Genomic DNA, 19,955 nt, shown 5'->3' with positions numbered 1-19,955 from the left:
AGGTGTGTTACAGTGATCTTTACCACAGTTAACAGGTTCTCATGCTGAATCCTACCACTCTTGACCATGGTAAAATCACTGTATAATGCACAGTGTCTTGTGGCTTATTGCTTTATAAAACAGCTGCAAAATACACAAGACAGCCATGTTCAACAAGCAGACCTAATTACATTTATTAATAAATAATAGGAAATGCAAATATACAATTATTGTGCCAAGAGTGTATACATCCAACTATTTTCACTAGATGTGCTGTTCAGACTAAAAGACGGAAGACTGGAAAACACAGAAAAAAGCCCCATCTCTCTTTATAATGCTTACCTTTGCGACGGCACAGCGCACCGCCATGGATCTGTCCGTCAGCAGTGAGCGGGCATTCTTGAAGATGTCTCTGTGGCAGGAGGCCGCCGCGCCGCCGAGACCGCTGAGCACTTTCTGCAAACTGAGCAGGATCTCGCCTCGACCCTGAGACTGAGACAAACATGCTCCAGCTTGACAAACCAGCACACCCAACTAAATTATTCACTGCATGGATGAAATCAAGTTAATTGAGGGCAGGATTTCCATCCAATAAATGTGTAACCACAACTCATAAAAAACAAATACATGCAATGAAATGTAATTGAGTTGGGCCAACTCAATTTGATTAAATATAGTTTAAATGAAACAGATACATTTATGAAGTAATATTTATATGCTTGTTAAACTAAAATAAAACATTTAACTGAAAACTAAATTATTAGGCAGAAATTAGGGATGCACGATATTAGATTTTGGCCGATATGCAATATGCTGATATTTTTCAACTCATTTTGGCCGATAGCCATTGCCGATACAGATATATTTCATTTTGTTTGTAAACAACACCCCATCTCTCCTGTGTGGAAATTATAAACAAATTCAGGGGCGTAGCGTCTGGGTACGCAGGTACATATGGGCCCGGGCGGATTGGGGGCCCACCGAGCCGGGGGGGGGACTTTTATTGAAACAAGGGAACGAATATAGAGCCCTGCACAGGCCCGGCCCTTCTCTGACAGCTGATGAGAATTCTCCGCCCGAGTCCGACCTGAGCCTGTGTCTCTTTTCTCAGCCATTAGCCATCAGTTGTAGTCATTAAAATAGTTCAGTTTTGTTTTTTAATGGCAAAGTGGTTATATTTAGTTTCTTTATTAAGTTAATTTAGAAACATGATGGGGGGGGGGGGGGTGTTTTTAAATACCAACCTGCCAACGCCACAGTGAGCTGAGCATATGTTTGATCAGTTTAGCTTTCTCAAATAAACATGATTTGAGACAAAAAGGTTCATGCATGTCACAATATAAAATAAACAAATTAAGATAAATGTGTGATAAATATCCAATCGTTTGTGCGAAGAGTGGAAACTGAAGCGCACTTTGAAGGATATGGAGGCGCTAGTGTGATCACTTGCAATTTTTTTTTCTTAAGAGTGGAAAATTAAAATACGCTGTAATTTTCTTTTTTTTTCTTTAAAATTTTGTAATTTGAAGTATACATCATTCGGAGCTGCAAATAGTTTTATTTGTGTGCACTCACAATATCAACAAAACATTGTGCCTTTGTAAAATAAAGAAAACAAACAGGGCTCCGTTTCCCAAAGGCATCTTAAGTTTAAGTTGATCATAAAAAATATTGCACGAATCATCTTAGACTTGCGTACCGTATCCTAAAACCATCGTAACTTAAGTAGTAGGCCTACTTGGCCTAGAATCTATCTTCGTAGATTCATGGATCGATTCTGATATTTTCCGAATGCATCGCTATTCCTCTGGAGTCGCTTCTGAGGTTAGCTTTGAACAGCAGGTGGCGCTGCATGCTTCAGAATCAGCCGTACTCTGCTTGTTTCCAAATCCTTACTCACTTCAACCTAAAATAATCATTCATTAAATTAGAAAAGGTTGAAGTGAATTACAAGGGTGTTCCCAGTGGGCTGTGTTTACATTTATCAGGCGTCATAGAAGCATTCTGAGCCGAGGTGAGATTACAGACTCAGCCGTACACACAAGCGCTCTTCTTCATCAGCATTTGAGTGTGTGGATAAAAACTAGAGTAGAGCACCATGTGCTGTTAAAATATAAGCTCAGAATCCACTCCAGAGAGAATCACGATGCATTCGGAAGATCTCAGAATCCATCCAGGAATCAATTCGGCATCGATTTATCATCCCAGCCCTACTAATTTCCCTATTATAAAAGACAAAACCTTTCAAGGTAACAAAAAAATAAATAATAGCAGATATTTAGGCCAAAGTGGGCGAAGATAAAAATCTGTGTCATTATTTTATCTTTGTTATTAAAAAATAAGAACAAAGATACACATTACAAATACACATAATATACAAATTAAACAAACAGTGCTTTATTTTCAGGTACAATAGGTGTATTTAGCAGAGCATTCAATGAGACTGAATGAACAAATATAAAAATAAAACACTAGATAGACTGATTCCTAAAGCAACTGTATTAAAGATTTTCAGTCAAGAATAGTGAGTGATTTTTCTCTTTGTGTTTTGTTGTTTTGTTAATGTTAAATGAATAGTTCCCCCACAAATTAATATTCTGTCATCTGTCTGTCAATTCTGTCATAATGTTGTATTTTTATACCATCATTTACTCAAAAGTAGTTTTAAACCTGAATGGGTTTCTTTCTTCTGCTGAACATAAATGCTATTTTGAAGAAGGTGGAAAACCAAACAGTTGCTGGTCCTCAGTGACTTCCATAGGATTGTTCTTTCTATCAAAGTCAATGTAGACCAGCAACTGTTTGGTTACCCTCATTCTTCAAAATATCTTCTTTTGGGTTCAGCACAAGAAATTAATAGAGGTTTGGGACAACATGTGAGTGAGTAAATGATGACAGAAATTAAATTTTAGGGTGAACTATCCCTTTAATGACAGTCGACAGCATGTTTAGTGTCCTGTCCCTTTAAGAGCTGCACGCATCTAATATACAGACACGCATCCGTTTCTCTCTTAACTATTTACTTTCATTTTAGAGATAACCAACTGAGTCTGTATGTAAATGTGTTTTGACAGTATTAGCGCAAAAGATAAGTTAGTTGAGTAATCAGGCGCTGTTAGACAGGGTTTTTAGTGCGCGTGCTTCAGGTGTATGCGCTCAGAAAAAGCTCAGACCAGCACGCGAATTAAACATTTAACCAGCAAGGCTTGTGTGCAAATAATGTACTTTTGCGATCGCGAATAAGTGCAGTGTCCTGTCAGAGTAACTCTACTGCTGTATGTGGTGTTGTACAGTATATAGAGACGGAGACCAGAACTGTATTTGATATAATGTGTGCTGCAACACGATACTACGATATTTCTTCAAAAGCAGATCGTGGAGACATTTTTATCGTCCACGATCAAAAATCGTCATATCGCACACCCCTGGTTGGAGCTAAATTGTGCAGAGCTGTGGCCCTGCAGGAATTGAGTTTGAGACCAATGGTCTAAATCAGGGCTGCCCAATTTCGGTCCTGGAGGGCCAGTGTCCTGCATAGTTTAGCTCGAACTTGCCTCAGCACACCTGCGAGAAGTTTCTAGTATGCCTAGTAAGAGCCTGACTAGCTGGATCAGATGTGTCTAATTGGGGTTGGAGCTAAACTATGTAGGACACTGGCCCTCCAGAACAGATTTTGGGCACCCCTGGTCTAAATGTTATTTGTGTATTTTGCTTTCATTTTATTAGAAGTAGGCCAACAGCGCCCCCTAGGGAATACAAACTCTTACTGAGCGGGCGTTAGGACCCGGGGGAGGCTGCCGCTGTTTACTCTATCACACGCTCAATGCATCATTCTGTACATGCACAGATTATATGCAGCCATCATCTGTGTCCTTACCTGCAGCAACATATTTTTGGGCTTCTTTATTTGGAAACTGCCAAATAAGTTTTGTATCAATAACAAAATTAAGGAAGTGTCTTACAAAATACTTGATAGAATTTATCCTGCTAAGCATGTTTTGGAAAGATTTAAGCTTAATATTTCATATACCTGTGAATTTTGTGGTCAAGAAAAAGAAACTATTTTGCTTTTTTCCCATTGTATTTACTCAAGATTATTTTGGAAGGATTTGGAATTTTATATTAACTGAAAAATGGAATGTATGATAGAAATTTGTATATTTTATGTACTTTTTATACAGAAAACAAAACTTTTAATTGTAAAGAACATGTTATATATGTGACCCTGGACCACAAAACCAGTCTTAAGTGTCAATTTTTCAAAATTGAGATGTATACATCATCATCAGCTGAATAAATAATCTTTCCATTGATGTATGGTTTGTTAGGATAGGACAATATTTGTCTGAGATACAACTATTTGAAAATCTGGAATCTGAGGGAGCAAAAAAATCTAAATATTGAGAAAATCTCCTTTAAAGTTGTTCAAATTAAGTTCTTAATGCATATGACTAATCAAATTAAGTTTTGATATATTTACAGTAGGAAATTTACTAAATATCTTCATGGAACATGATCTTAATATCCTAATGATTTTTGTCATAAAAGAGAAATGTATAATTTTGATCCATACAATGTATTGTTGTCTATTGCTACAAATATACCCGTGTTACTGATGACTGCTTTTGTGCTGCAGGGACACATAATTGTTTATTTTGTCAGGAAAATTCAATAGCCTATACATAAGAAGAAGTGGTCCCAATGTAAACCAAATTTTGCACATTTTATAAATGACATGTAAATCTCTTGAAACAAACAAAAAAGCATTGAAAACATGTAATGCTCTGAAAGAATTGAAATTGATGTAATTTTCTTCCTTTATTTGTTCTCTCTCTCTGGCAGCTAATGTTAATTTGAGCAAGTGAATAGGTAATACTTCTTGTTTTTGTGGCATTGAATCAGCAAAGCATCAAAAGAAAGGCAGTGATCCAAAAGAGTGAATCTAATCATCATTCAGGCAAAACGTTGCTTCAAGAATGCGCCACACTGTTGACGTGATCTAATCTCTAGCACACCCTGAGCTCATGTGAGTTAAAGTATTCCTCTTATCAGCAAGACATATCGGCTTAATTTTTCATATCGGGCCGATGCGGATTTATACATTTAAAGCCATTATCAGCCAATTCCGATGTTGGTCCATTAATATTGTGCATCCCTAGCAGATTTACATAACTTCAGGCATTAGCCATGAGAAGGTTGTGTTACATCTGTGGCATGCCCAAAGTAGTTGTTTTTTTATTATTATTAAAATGACTTTAATTCATGTTATCAGGTCCTCAACCACAATCGTAACCCCACAAACACCAACATACCAGAAACTGTTTTAAATACAAACATATAAGAGCACTAAACATTAACAAGTCTCCCAATAGTATCATGTTAATAAAAAAATGCATAACATAACATTTTATTTCAACATTTACTCTCCTTATCCAGCCCAAAATCATTTATGTACTCTCAACTTGATTTATGTACTCTCAATTGAACAAGCATGACATTTTATTTTTGCTCTACTTAATTGAAACATGTTCTTTCTAAATGAAAATATGGTTTCAAAATGCAGCTCAGTTTAACACAATGCAATTGTTTAAATGGGAAACCTAACATACTGGTGTTAAATACATTTTTTTTTTAATAAACTGAACAGTGTTGTAAAATCTTTTTTTGTTGATGTTTTGAGTGCATGAGCAGGTGAAAGGTCTGTACCTCTGCACTCTTCAGAGCCTTCAGGAGGTTACTGATGGTTTCAGGAAAAGAGCTGCCCAGCATTCGGCCCATCCGCTCATAAAACGCCCCGACACACGCCACCGCTGCACTGCGAACACACAGAACACAGGACACCTCACACACACATATCTGACGCTCCAATACACCTCACCCCTCTGGTACTCTTCAGGCACTTTTTACAGAAAAACATTGTGTGTTTTTTATTTAAGATAAAATGGCGCCGCTGATGGCAGCTATTGTGCGTTGCTCCTCAGTGTTTGTATTGTTTTTGTTTGTTTTTCCTGTTTTTTGTTTTTCAAATAAGATCAGCTTTACCAGGGATGATCTGCTGAACATTCGGCAGAACACACCACAAAATCTTCTACCGGTTTTTGATTTTTCGGACGTTTTGCTGGACATTGTAGTTGGCGGAGCCATAGCTCTGGTCAAACGCTACAGGAGGCGCAGACGGGGAAAGCGAGCCGGCGCGCTCGTGAAACTTCGTCAGCGCGGATTTAGAACGGCGTTACCTAGCATCCATCTGGCGAATCTCCGCTCTCTACCCAACAAAACGGACGAACTCCTTCTGCTCTCCCGGACAAACAAGGACTTTTCTAACTCTGCTGCTCTATGTTTCACGGAAACCTGGTTGAATGGCGACATACCGGACAGCGCGATCCATCTGCCTAATTACCAGCTGATCAGAGCAGATCGGGACACAGAATCAACGGGGAAATCGCGCGGCGGCGGGACATGCTTTTACATCAATGAGAGGTGGTGTACAGATGTAACTGTGTTAAAGAAGATGTGCTGCTCAGATCTAGAAACGCTCTTCATTAACTGCAAGCCGTTCTATTCGCCGCGGGAGTTCTGCTCGTTCATTCTCGTGAGTGTCTACATTCCACCGCAAGCGCACGTGACCACAGCTCTACAGAAACTCACTGATCTGATCACAGAGAGTGAGCAACAACACCCGGACTCTGTTTTAATCATTCTCGGGGACTTTAATAAAGCAAATCTCTCCCGTGAACTGCCAAAATACAGACAGCATGTTACATGTCCCACCAGAGACAGTAATATATTGGATCACTGTTACACAACAATAAAGGACTCATATCACTCTGTTCCACGAGCAGCTTTAGGACTCTCTGATCACTGTTTGGTTCATCTTATTCCATCCTACAGGCAGAAACTTAAGTCTGCGAAGCTTGTATTAAGATCTGTTAAAAGATGGACTAACGAAACAGAGCGGGATTTACAAGCCTGTTTCGACCTGACTGATTGGACTGTTTTTGAAGCTGCGGCAAATGACCTGGACGAGCTCACAGAGACTGTAACATCTTATATCAGTTTCTGTGAGGACATGTGCATTCCTACCAGGACTCATCTATTCTACAACAATGACAAACCATGGTTCACTGCCAAACTCAGACAGCTCCGTCAGACCAAAGAAGATGCTCACAGAAAGGGGGATAAAGTCTTGTACAAACAGGCCAAATACACACTGGAAAAGGAGATCAGAGTGACAAAGAGGAATTATTCTGACAAGCTCAGGAACAAATTCTCTTCCAGCGATCCGGCTTCAGTGTGGCTAGGATTAAAGGACATCACCAGCTACAAAACACCACCCCCCAGTACTGTGGAGAATCAACACCTGGCAGACGACTTAAACGAGTTCTTTTGTCGTTTTGAACGATCACCCCACACCCGCCCAGAACACCCCTCCACACAACCATTCACACCTCCAGCAACCCCTCTCTCCCCCACACCTACAATTCAAATCAGCGAAGACGATGTGTGCCAGGTCTTCAGGAAAAACAAAAGAAGGAAAGCACCTGGTCCAGATGGTGTGTCACCAGCCTGCCTAAAAATCTGTGCTGAGCAGCTGGCCCCCATCTTCACACAGATCTTCAATAGATCACTGGAGCTGTGTGAAGTCCCCTCATGCTTCAAACGCTCCACCATCATCCCCGTCCCAAAGAAACACAAAATTACTGGACTTAATGACTACAGACCTGTGGCCCTAACGTCTGTGGCCATGAAATCATTTGAAAGACTGGTTTTGGCTTATCTGAAGGACATCACTGGACCCTTACTGGACCCCCTGCAGTTTGCCTACAGAGCAAACAGGTCTGTGGATGATGCAGTCAACATGGGACTGCACTTCATCCTGCAGCATCTGGACAGACCAGGGACTTATGTGAGGATCCTGTTTGTGGACTTCAGCTCTGCTTTTAACACCATTATCCCGGAAACCCTTCAAAATAAACTAACTCAGCTCTCCGTCCCCACCTCCGTCTGCCAGTGGATCAACAGCTTCCTGACAGACAGACAGCAGTTAGTAAAGCTTGGCAAATTCACATCCAGCACTCGAACCATCAGCACTGGAGCTCCTCAGGGCTGTGTTCTCTCCCCACTGCTCTTCTCCCTCTACACCAACGACTGCACATCTAAAGACCCCTCTGTCAAGCTCCTGAAGTTCGCAGACGACACCACACTGATCGGCCTCATCCAGGACGGTGACGAGTCTGCTTACAGGCTTGTAAATCCCGCTCTGTTTCACCATCATGAACAGCACTGTGACTGCAGTGGAGTCATTCAGATTCCTGGGCACCACCATCTCTCAGGACCTGAAGTGGAATATTCACATAGACTCCATTGTCAGGAAGGCCCAGCAGAGGTTGTACTTTCTTCGCCAGCTGAGGAAGTTCAATCTGCCACAGGAGCTGCTGAAACAGTTCTACTCTGCCATCATTGAATCCATCCTCTGCACCTCAATAACTGTCTGGTTCAGCTCAGCTACCAAATCTGACCTCAGAAGACTACGGAGGGTAGTCCGGACTGCTGAGCGAATCATTGGTACAACCCTCCCCACTCTCCAAGAACTGTACTCATCCAGAGTGAGCAAAAAGGGCTGGTAAAATCACTCTGGACCCCTCACATCCAGCACACTCCCTCTTTGAACTGTTACCATCTGGTCGACGCTACAGAGCTCTGAGCACCAGAACGACCAGACACAGGAACAGTTTCTTCCCTCAGTCAATACATCTCATGAACACTCAATAAATAAACGTGGAACACACAACTAATACATTATCCATTCACCACACTCACTTATTTTATTTTCTCATTTCTAATTTGCACATACTTGACCTGTACATACATAGTCGCCTATATTATATATTATATATTGTGTATTTCTTTTTTTTTTTTGCTGCTTGTACATTGGTTATTGGCTATTTCTTGTTATTTTGTTTCATTACCTGTGTCCTGTCCTGTTACTGTCCTTCTGTTGCACTGTAGAGCTTCTGTCACTACAACAAATTCCTTGTATGTGTAAACATACTTGGCCAATAAAGCTCATTCTGATTCTGATTCTGATTCTGATTTGGAAAGGTACAAAATTGTGTGACTTCTGTGCTACTCTTGCTATGTGAACGCACTCACAAATAAAAGGACATGATTCAAACAGGCTAAATGTGTCCCTGCAGCACAAAAGCAGTCATGAGTAACACAGGTATATTTGTAGCAATAGCCAACAATACATTGTATGGATCAAAATTATACATTTCTCTTTTATGACAAAAATCATTAGGATATTAAGATCATGTTACTTTACTTTTAGTCATTTAGCAGACACTTTATCCAAAGCGATTCACAAATAAGTAGTAACTAAAACTATAAGTTAAAACTCTATAAATACTATATATACACATTTAAGAAAATAAAGATATTAAATAAAAATGAGAAATGCATACAACATTTCAAAGCTAAACATTTAAATGACAACAAAAAATAAAGCTAAAACAATTCAAAATATTAAAACAACAAAAGGCATGAGTAGAATAATGATTTTAACATAACACTAAGCCAAACACCCATATATATATATATATATTATTTCATTTCCATGTAGCATGTTGAAGTACTAAAATAACTCAAATTAAATAAAACTAAAACTTAAGAAAAAACATATACAGACATAAAAAAAAAGATTATATATATATATAAATTCTCAGACGCTCCAAGAACGACGAATGCTAATTCAATGTGTTCAATCAGCAGAAACAAGAGCCTATCAACAGCAACGGACACCTACAGGAGAAACGCACTGATCAGACTAGACCAGATGAATGCGTCTGTTGCAGTTTGTCAGCGCGGTGTGACCGGTGCACATAACAGATACACATATACTCACTGATAAACCGGTGCGCCTGAAACAGTGGATAAGATCAATAAGTCACCACAATGCACAAAAGAAATGTGCATGGCAACGAGGGGGTTAAACTCAAAACCATCAAGAAGCAAAAGCAATTAGTACAGACTACAAAAAAAACTCCTCTGTGCAGCCCTGCATATAAAGCTACATTCATACACAGAGCTATACAGCCATCTAGCTGTTACACTAATGCATTACATATGAATATCATTTTTTCAGCCAACCGAGGTCTCTAATTTTCCTGTTTGAATTAGATTTTAGACCATTTCTCTTTTAAAAACTCCATTAACTAAAAAAAATTAAAATATTAGAAAATGTAACCAAATGGCACATAATATTATTAAGTACTGTAATAGCCACTCAAAATATGAATGTAAAAATATTACTGACCTCAAATATTGTACATTCATTTAACTGGGGAGAATGTGGTACTTTTTGCCCATCTGTGAGTGAAAGTGAGAGCCATAAATTCTTTGGAGCCAAATGGCATTGTGTTTCTTTTGTAAACAGGGTTTCTGTAGGATTTTTAAGCTCAAATTTAAAACGTTTTTAAGACCTGCACAAATAAAATGAATGCCATATGAGCAGGGTAGGGCAATGTCTATAGTACCATCATAAACTGAAAAATGACTGTAAAAAGCATGATTTAGAGTTCAGATACAAGTTTCCACAAAAGGTTTTATAAACTTCACATTTCAGCCTGGATCAGTCAAAAGTATTAATTCTTCTATTAATTTAAACAATTATCATCAATAATATATTATATTAATTAAATAACAAATACATTTTACCATTTAGACTTTGATAATGCATCATCTTCTTACTGATCCACCCGTTCACATTTACAGGGTGAAAACATTGGTGGATTTTCCCTTTGGTCTGAACAAAAACAAAACTGCAGATTCATTCTCTGCCAGCAGGTGGCACTTTCAGAACGGCAGGAACAGCCCTTTCCCCGGCTGTACACAAAGCAGCAGCACCGGACTTGTATATTTTTGATTTAATGAAATCAAAGCCTTTTGAGGTTTAATTGTCACATCAAACCATATCGCAATTCTGATCGCAATTCAAATGCTTTGAAACTAGCTGCATTGGGACTTGACTTGATTTAAGTTTATTGCCACATCAGCTTCACAGGAAAACAAAGGCATTTTATGGCAAACAAAGATTATACATTAGAAAAAATGTGCAAAATACAAAATATAAAAATTAAATAAAGCAATTATATAAAACAAAGTTTTATACATTAAATTCTATAAAAGATCCTTTAAATTTACTTTTGAAAGAAATTGTAATTTTTTTCTGGGTCCATCTTATAAAACAAGTCCTTAAAAGGCACAATATGTACAGGGCTCGAGACTGCGACCTGAATGAAGTTTTTTGAGAATGTGTGAGTGCATGGTCTGCACTGCTCCATATACAGCGAGCGCTACAGAGCCGTGGCACATACAGTACAGCAGGAGTCAGATTTCACCGATTACATGAAGAGACTGACAGAGGCGCTGTCATGAGCAGAGCCTGGTTTATACTCACCACGTCAGACCGAGCGCTTCAGATGCGAGGAGCTAAAATGATGCACATACTGAGGAAACGATGGCTGACGGAGGATTTGGTTTTGGATTTGGTCATACTACAGTAAAATAAAAGACCGCTTCTTAAACCAGAGAAGGTGAACATGCTGGTATTCTTGTGGAAAAAAACAAACATGCAAGTCCCGTCAGCCACAGCCAGTTTAGTTTCTTTTTCTTTTCGTTTTAAAAAGCTTGTTATCTTTGCTGTTTTCTTTGTTAGCTTTCCTGTAGCTCCAATAGTAGAGCATGGTGCTAGCAACGCCAAGGTCATGGGTTCGATTCCCAGGGAAAGCCAGAGCTGATCAAATGTAAAAACTGTAACTTGAATGCAATGTAATTCGCTTTGGATAAAAGCGTCTGTTAAATGCATAAATGTAAATGTTTACCTCATGTTACGCTATGGAGGCTTTCATTTTTTTTTTGGGGGGGGGGGGGTTATTTATTTGATTCCTCCGTGTTTTCTAAACATGCTGTAATTTATTAGTCGTATATAATACAGCATGTGGTGTATGCTATGCCTCGTCTTATTCGTTTTTTAAAGTTAGTGTGTAATGTTGCTGTCTGAGCATAAACAATATCTGCAAAGATACGATGCTGAAAGTTCAATGCGAACGGAGATATCTTTTAAAATTATGGCAGTTTAATGCCTACAAAAACGGCTCGTATGGACTACAACGAGTTACTTCCTGGGTTTGTGACATCACAAACGCAGATAAACCCCCCCCCACCACCACAGCAAAGGGGGCGGAGCTATGTTGCGCTGCTTTAGACAAGAGGAAGAGAATTAGGGCTGCACGTAAAAACCTATTCATATATTAATCGCGATTCATCAGCTCAGTGAAACTGTATATTAAAAGCTACCAGAAGCAGTAGCATTTACAAATAACAGCGTATCTAAAAAGTATGAGACAACAACAAACAAACATACCATTAAGAGCCGTGCTTGCACAAGTTCTGCGCGATCCTCTTCGTCTCAATCAGGCTCAAATTGATAAGCAATATACACGACGCTATTGTTTACAATACAACCAGAGCACATGCACCCGTTTAGATGCGCACTAGAGGCAGTTTATCCAATCACAACACACTGGGCCAGCTAACCAATCAGAGCCCATCACGTATTTCTGAGGGAGGGGCTTCATAAACCAGGAAATCATCGGAGCATTTATCAGTGAAAGGACCGAGAAGTGTAGAATAAAGGTGAATCATGTGAAAAATAATGTGTTTTTTTTAAACGACGTATTAACATGCACCCTATAAACACAATCAATCCTAGAAAAAAAACAGTCAACCACTGATTTAATAAAGATTATGTAAGCGAGTTTGTCATTATAGCCTAAAGCAAAACAGACAATTATCTTTTTTTGTAAAAGATTGCGAAGCCTGGCTTATAATGCAGCAAAAGAGGAAGTCCTGTTCACAATTTAAATCACAAATAATAGGCCTACTGATGAAAAAGAATGGGTTGGGTGTTGAACACTCGCTACCATAGAACTATAAACTATGATACAATGCATCAGCATGCATTAATTAATCCCATGTTGTAGCAAAAAAATAATAAAATAGCGACCAAATAATGTGCTCGTGCGACCAACTGAGAAAGTTAGAGGCAAAAGAGCGAGCATTGGGAAGAATGAGTCTAGAGCCCGGATGTAACATTTTCACAATAAAATATCCAAAAAGTACTTGCACAGCGTGATATATTTCATGCAGTTGTGCATTTATGCCATCTCAAAAGTTCCCAAGGATTTGAAAATCCAGAGAAATTCCCATTTTAAATAATGGCTCGTCCCTGGTCATTATCGCCTATCAATTACGTAATATCCACATATCCTCAGTTAAATGCTGCTGCACAGTTAAACTAAATCCATTACAGCTGTCGCGGATAAAATCGACATGAAACGAAAGGTGTTGACTGCAGCATTAAATTTAGACGTTTTTTCACTGTTGCACATTACAACCAATCACACACAAGTCTGTTGAGCTTATGAAGGCAATGGCCAATCAGAGGCGTTCAGATGAGTTTTTTAGCTCGCTGACTGAATTCAGATCTCACGTGAAATTTGTCATCATAAACAACAAAGTGCAGATGTACGTATGATGTAAGACATTCATTCATCAGTGTATAGACATCTTTACTGATTATAAGGGGAGTGTTTTGAGTGCTAAAACTCACACTAGACTCAAGTCACTCATAATGTTCTTTGCTCGCTTTCTCTGTATAATTTATTTGCTGTTTGAATAACTGTGGAAGGAACACGTAATAGAAAAAAAATTATTAATTACCCCATCTGTGAACATCCTCCTTCATAGCATCATCAAGCTTTGCCTTTGTTTGTGAAAACTTACATATTGTGCCTTTAAGAGTTTGTCCTGATAATAACCCTGGTCTCATCACAGTAAATACTGGGCAGAGCAAAAGCACATGTTTCACTGTAAAGTGAGACCCGCAATATTGACATCATGCTGCTTCTTCAGCTGTATTGTGAAGAGCACTACACAAATAATGGTGAACTGAACTTCATCAGTTATCTCCACACTGCTCGTGCTGTCGTGTTCACTCACAGTTTGGTGGGCAGATACGCAGCGGTGTCATCTTTGCTCTTGATGATGTCGTTGCACTTGTCGAGCGTCTGGAAGACGGTGAAGGTGTCTCCGATGCTGTAGAGCACAGCCAGGTTCTTGGCCAGCAGTTTTCTGGTGGGCGGCCCGGGAGAGCTGCTGATCAAACCCGTCAGCTGCTCCACCAGCTTCTTCTGCTTCTCCTTTACATCCACCTGCGGACGAGCATCAGACCAACAGCCTCCAGTCACCTCTCCTCACACACACAGCTAACACACGCTCTGCAGAACTGCTGCACTGCTTCACACTAGATAATAACACCCACTACTGCTGCCAAGGAAAATACTTCCAGAAGCAGAATTAACACCTTTTTGAACGAATCAGTTGAGTGAATGCATAGATGCTTGCGCACCGTTTACTGGTGTATCAATGTCCCTGAAAAACACTAACACTAACACACACACACACACACGCAGACACACAAAGACACACACTGACACACACACAGACTTGTTTCGCTATCCTTGTGGGGACTTTCATAGGCATAATGGTTTTCTACTGTACAGAACGTATATTCTGTTGCCCTACACCAACCCTACACCTAAACTTAGCCCTCACAGGAGACTTTTTGCATTTTTAGATTTTCAAAAAACTTAATTCTGTGTGATTTATAAGCTTGTTTACCCATGGGGACCTCAATTTAGGTCCCCACCGTGACACAAGTCCCCATGATTCTGTGTGTATTCAGGTTTAAGTCCCCACCGGAATATAAAAACAAAAACACTCATACACACACACACACATACACTCTCACACAAAAACAAACACACACACATAAGACTCTAAAGATCTATGTGATGTAACACAGGAGCCTGACGTTTATGAAACATGCATTTGTTCTGACAGACAGAGTGTTTCTGGTGGTGTTTACCTTGTTGGCAGCTATGAGCACTTTATCCAGGAAGCGGAGCCACTCGAAGATGAAGACGGCTCTCTTGGCTTCAGTGATGTGAGACAGAGCCTCTTCATTCAGCAGCAGACTGTGTGCCAGCTCCATCCTCACAAACACACACAACACCTCTGGAGTCAACACAACATTATCAGCTCCATCCTCACAAACACACACAACACCTCTGGAGTTAACACAACATTATCAGCTCCATCCTCACAAACACACACAACACCTCTGGAATTAACACAACATTATCAGCTCCATCCTCACAAACACACACAACACCTCTGGAATTAACACAACATTATCAGCTCCATCCTCACAAACACACACACAACTCTGGAATTAACACAACATTATCAGCTCCATCCTCACAAACACACACACACAACACCTCTGGAGTTAACACAACATTATCAGCTCCATCCTCACAAACACACACAACACCTCTGGAATTAACACAACATTATCAGCTCCATCCTCACAAACACACACAACACCTCTGGAATTAGCACAACATTATCAGCTCCATCCTCACAAACACACACCACACCTCTGGAGTTAACACAACATTATCAGCTCCATCCTCACAAACACACACAACACCTCTGGAATTAACACAACATTATCAGCTCCATCCTCACAAACACACACAACACCTCTGGAGTTAACACAACATTATCAGCTCCATCCTCACAAACACACACACACCTCTGGAATTAACACAACATTATCAGCTCCATCCTCACAAACACACACAACACCTCTGGAATTAACACAACATTATCAGCTCCATCCTCACAAACACACACAACACCTCTGGAATTAGCACAACATTATCAGCTCCATCCTCACAAACACACACCACACCTCTGGAGTTAACACAACATTATCAGCTCCATCCTCACAAACACACACAACACCTCTGGAATTAACACAACATTATCAGCTCCATCCTCACAAACACACACAACACCTCTGGAATTAACACAACATTATCAGCTCCATCCTCACAAACACACACACAACTCTGGAATTAACACAACATTATCAGCTCCATCTTCACAAACACACACAACACCTCTGGAATTAACACAACATTATCAGCTCCATCCTCACAAACACACACAACACCTCTGGAATTAACACAACATTATCAGCTCCATCCTCACAAACACACACAACACCTCTGGAATTAACACAACATTATCAGCTCCATCCTCACAAACACACACAACACCTCTGGAGTTAACACAACATTATCAGCTCCATCCTCACAAACACACACACACCTCTGGAATTAACACAACATTATCAGCTCCATCCTCACAAACACACACACACAACACCTCTGGAGTTAACACAACATTATCAGCTCCATCCTCACAAACACACACAACACCTCTGGAATTAACACAACATTATCAGCTCCATCCTCACAAACACACACACACCTCTGGAATTAGCACAACATTATCAGCTCCATCCTCACAAACACACACAACACCTCTGGAATTAACACAACATTATCAGCTCCATCCTCACAAACACACACAACACCTCTGGAATTAGCACAACATTATCAGCTCCATCCTCACAAACACACAAACACAACACCTCTGGAATTAACACAACATTATCAGCTCCATCCTCACAAACACACACAACACCTCTGGAATTAACACAACATTATCAGCTCCATCCTCACAAACACACACAACACCTCTGGAATTAACACAACATTATCAGCTCCATCCTCACAAACACACACAACACCTCTGGAATTAACACAACATTATCAGCTCCATCCTCACAAACACACACCACACCTCTGGAATTAACACAACATTATCAGCTCCATCCTCACAAACACACACAACACCTCTGGAATTAACACAACATTATCAGCTCCATCCTCACAAACACACACAACACCTCTGGAATTAACACAACATTATCAGCTCCATCCTCACAAACACACACACAACTCTGGAATTAACACAACATTATCAGCTCCATCTTCACAAACACACACAACACCTCTGGAATTAACACAACATTATCAGCTCCATCCTCACAAACACACACACACCTCTGGAATTAACACAACATTATCAGCTCCATCCTCACAAACACACACAACACCTCTGGAATTAACACAACATTATCAGCTCCATCCTCACAAACACACACAACACCTCTGGAATTAACACAACATTATCAGCTCCATCCTCACAAACACACAAACACCTCTGGAATTAGCACAACATTATCAGCTCCATCCTCACAAACACACACACAACACCTCTGGAGTTAACACAACATTATCAGCTCCATCCTCACAAACACACACAACACCTCTGGAATTAACACAACATTATCAGCTCCATCCTCACAAACACACACAACAGCTCTGGAATTAACACAACATTATCAGCTCCATCCTCACAAACACACACACACCTCTGGAATTAGCACAACATTATCAGCTCCATCCTCACAAACACACACAACACCTCTGGAATTAACACAACATTATCAGCTCCATCCTCACAAACACACACAACACCTCTGGAATTAGCACAACATTATCAGCTCCATCCTCACAAACACACACACACAACACCTCTGGAATTAACACAACATTATCAGCTCCATCCTCACAAACACACACAACACCTCTGGAATTAACACAACATTATCAGCTCCATCCTCACAAACACACACAACACCTCTGGAATTAACACAACATTATCAGCTCCATCCTCACAAACACACACACACCTCTGGAATTAACACAACATTATCAGCTCCATCCTCACAAACACACAAACACCTCTGGAATTAGCACAACATTATCAGCTCCATCCTCACAAACACACACACACAACACCTCTGGAATTAACACAACATTATCAGCTCCATCCTCACAAACACACACAACACCTCTGGAATTAACACAACATTATCAGCTCCATCCTCACAAACACACACAACACCTCTGGAATTAACACAACATTATCAGCTCCATCCTCACAAACACACACAACACCTCTGGAATTAACACAACATTATCAGCTCCATCCTCACAAACACACACAACACCTCTGGAATTAACACAACATTATCAGCTCCATCCTCACAAACACACACACACCTCTGGAATTAGCACAACATTATCAGCTCCATCCTCACAAACACACACAACACCTCTGGAATTAACACAACATTATCAGCTCCATCCTCACAAACACACACAACACCTCTGGAATTAGCACAACATTATCAGCTCCATCCTCACAAACACACACACACACACAACACCTCTGGAATTAACACAACATTATCAGCTCCATCCTCACAAACACACACAACACCTCTGGAATTAACACAACATTATCAGCTCCATCCTCACAAACACACACAACACCTCTGGAATTAACACAACATTATCAGCTCCATCCTCACAAACACACACACACCTCTGGAATTAACACAACATTATCAGCTCCATCCTCACAAACACACACACACCTCTGGAATTAGCACAACATTATCAGCTCCATCCTCACAAACACACACACACAACACCTCTGGAATTAACACAACATTATCAGCTCCATCCTCACAAACACACACAACACCTCTGGAATTAACACAACATTATCAGCTCCATCCTCACAAACACACACAACACCTCTGGAATTAACACAACATTATCAGCTCCATCCTCACAAACACACACACACCTCTGGAATTAGCACAACATTATCAGCTCCATCCTCACAAACACACACACACAACACCTCTGGAATTAACACAACATTATCAGCTCCATCCTCACAAACACACACAACACCTCTGGAATTAACACAACATTATCAGCTCCATCCTCACAAACACACACAACACCTCTGGAATTAACACAACATTATCAGCTCCATCCTCACAAACACACACACACCTCTGGAATTAACACAACATTATCAGCTCCATCCTCACAAACACACACAACACCTCTGGAGTTAACAAAACATTATCAGCTCCATCCTCACAAACACACACAACACCTCTGGAATTAACAAAACATTATCAGCTCCATCCTCACAAACACACACAACACCTCTGGAATTAACACAACATTATCAGCTCCATCCTCACAAACACACACAACACCTCTTGAATTAACACAACATTATCAGCTCCATCCTCACAAACACACACAACACCTCTGGAGTTAACACAACATTATCAGCTCCATCCTCACAAACACACACAACACCTCTTGAATTAACACAACATTATCAGCTCCATCCTCACAAACACACACAACACCTCTGGAATTAACACAACATTATCAGCTCCATCCTCACAAACACACACACACACACACACACCTCTGGAATTAACACAACATTATCAGCTCCATCCTCACAAACACACACAACACCTCTGGAATTAACACAACATTATCAGCTCCATCCTCACAAACACACACCTCTGGAATTAACACAACATTATCAGCTCCATCCTCACAAACACACACACACACAACACCTCTGGAATTAACACAACATTATCAGCTCCATCCTCACAAACACACACAACACCTCTGGAATTAACACAACATTATCAGCTCCATCCTCACAAACACACACAACACCTCTGGAATTAACACAACATTATCAGCTCCATCCTCACAAACACACACCACACCTCTGGAATTAACACAACATTATCAGCTCCATCCTCACAAACACACACAACACCTCTGGAATTAACACAACATTATCAGCTCCATCCTCACAAACACACACACACACCTCTGGAATTAACACATCCTCACAAACACACACAACACCTCTGGAATTAACACAACATTATCAGCTCCATCCTCACAAACACACACAACACCTCTGGAATTAACACAACATTATCAGCTCCATCCTCACAAACACACACACAC

The 19,955-nt window shown here is 40.1% G+C and overlaps 1 protein-coding gene across 2 annotated transcripts in view; it reads right to left on the bottom strand.

Annotated features, from left to right (window-relative positions):
* The window catches only part of heatr5b (HEAT repeat containing 5B), a gene marked incomplete at its 5' end in the record, with an annotated part of 75,984 nt that extends 60,890 nt beyond the window's left edge, over positions 1 to 15,094 (bottom strand). For both annotated transcript variants that reach the window (XM_079439597.1, XM_079439598.1), the window contains 4 exons: positions 322 to 471; positions 5,686 to 5,794; positions 14,041 to 14,252; positions 14,969 to 15,094. In XM_079439597.1, the coding sequence (XP_079295723.1) occupies positions 322 to 471; positions 5,686 to 5,794; positions 14,041 to 14,252; positions 14,969 to 15,094 (597 nt within the window). The remainder of the gene's footprint in view (positions 1 to 321; positions 472 to 5,685; positions 5,795 to 14,040; positions 14,253 to 14,968) is intronic.
* Positions 15,095 to 19,955: the final 4,861 nt, after the last annotated feature.

Source organism: Barbus barbus (genome assembly GCF_936440315.1).
Source record: "Barbus barbus genome assembly, chromosome: 18".
Lineage (NCBI taxonomy): Eukaryota > Metazoa > Chordata > Actinopteri > Cypriniformes > Cyprinidae > Barbus > Barbus barbus.
Note: the sequence above shows the minus strand (reverse complement) of the source record. Positions and strands in the feature narration are given on the sequence as shown.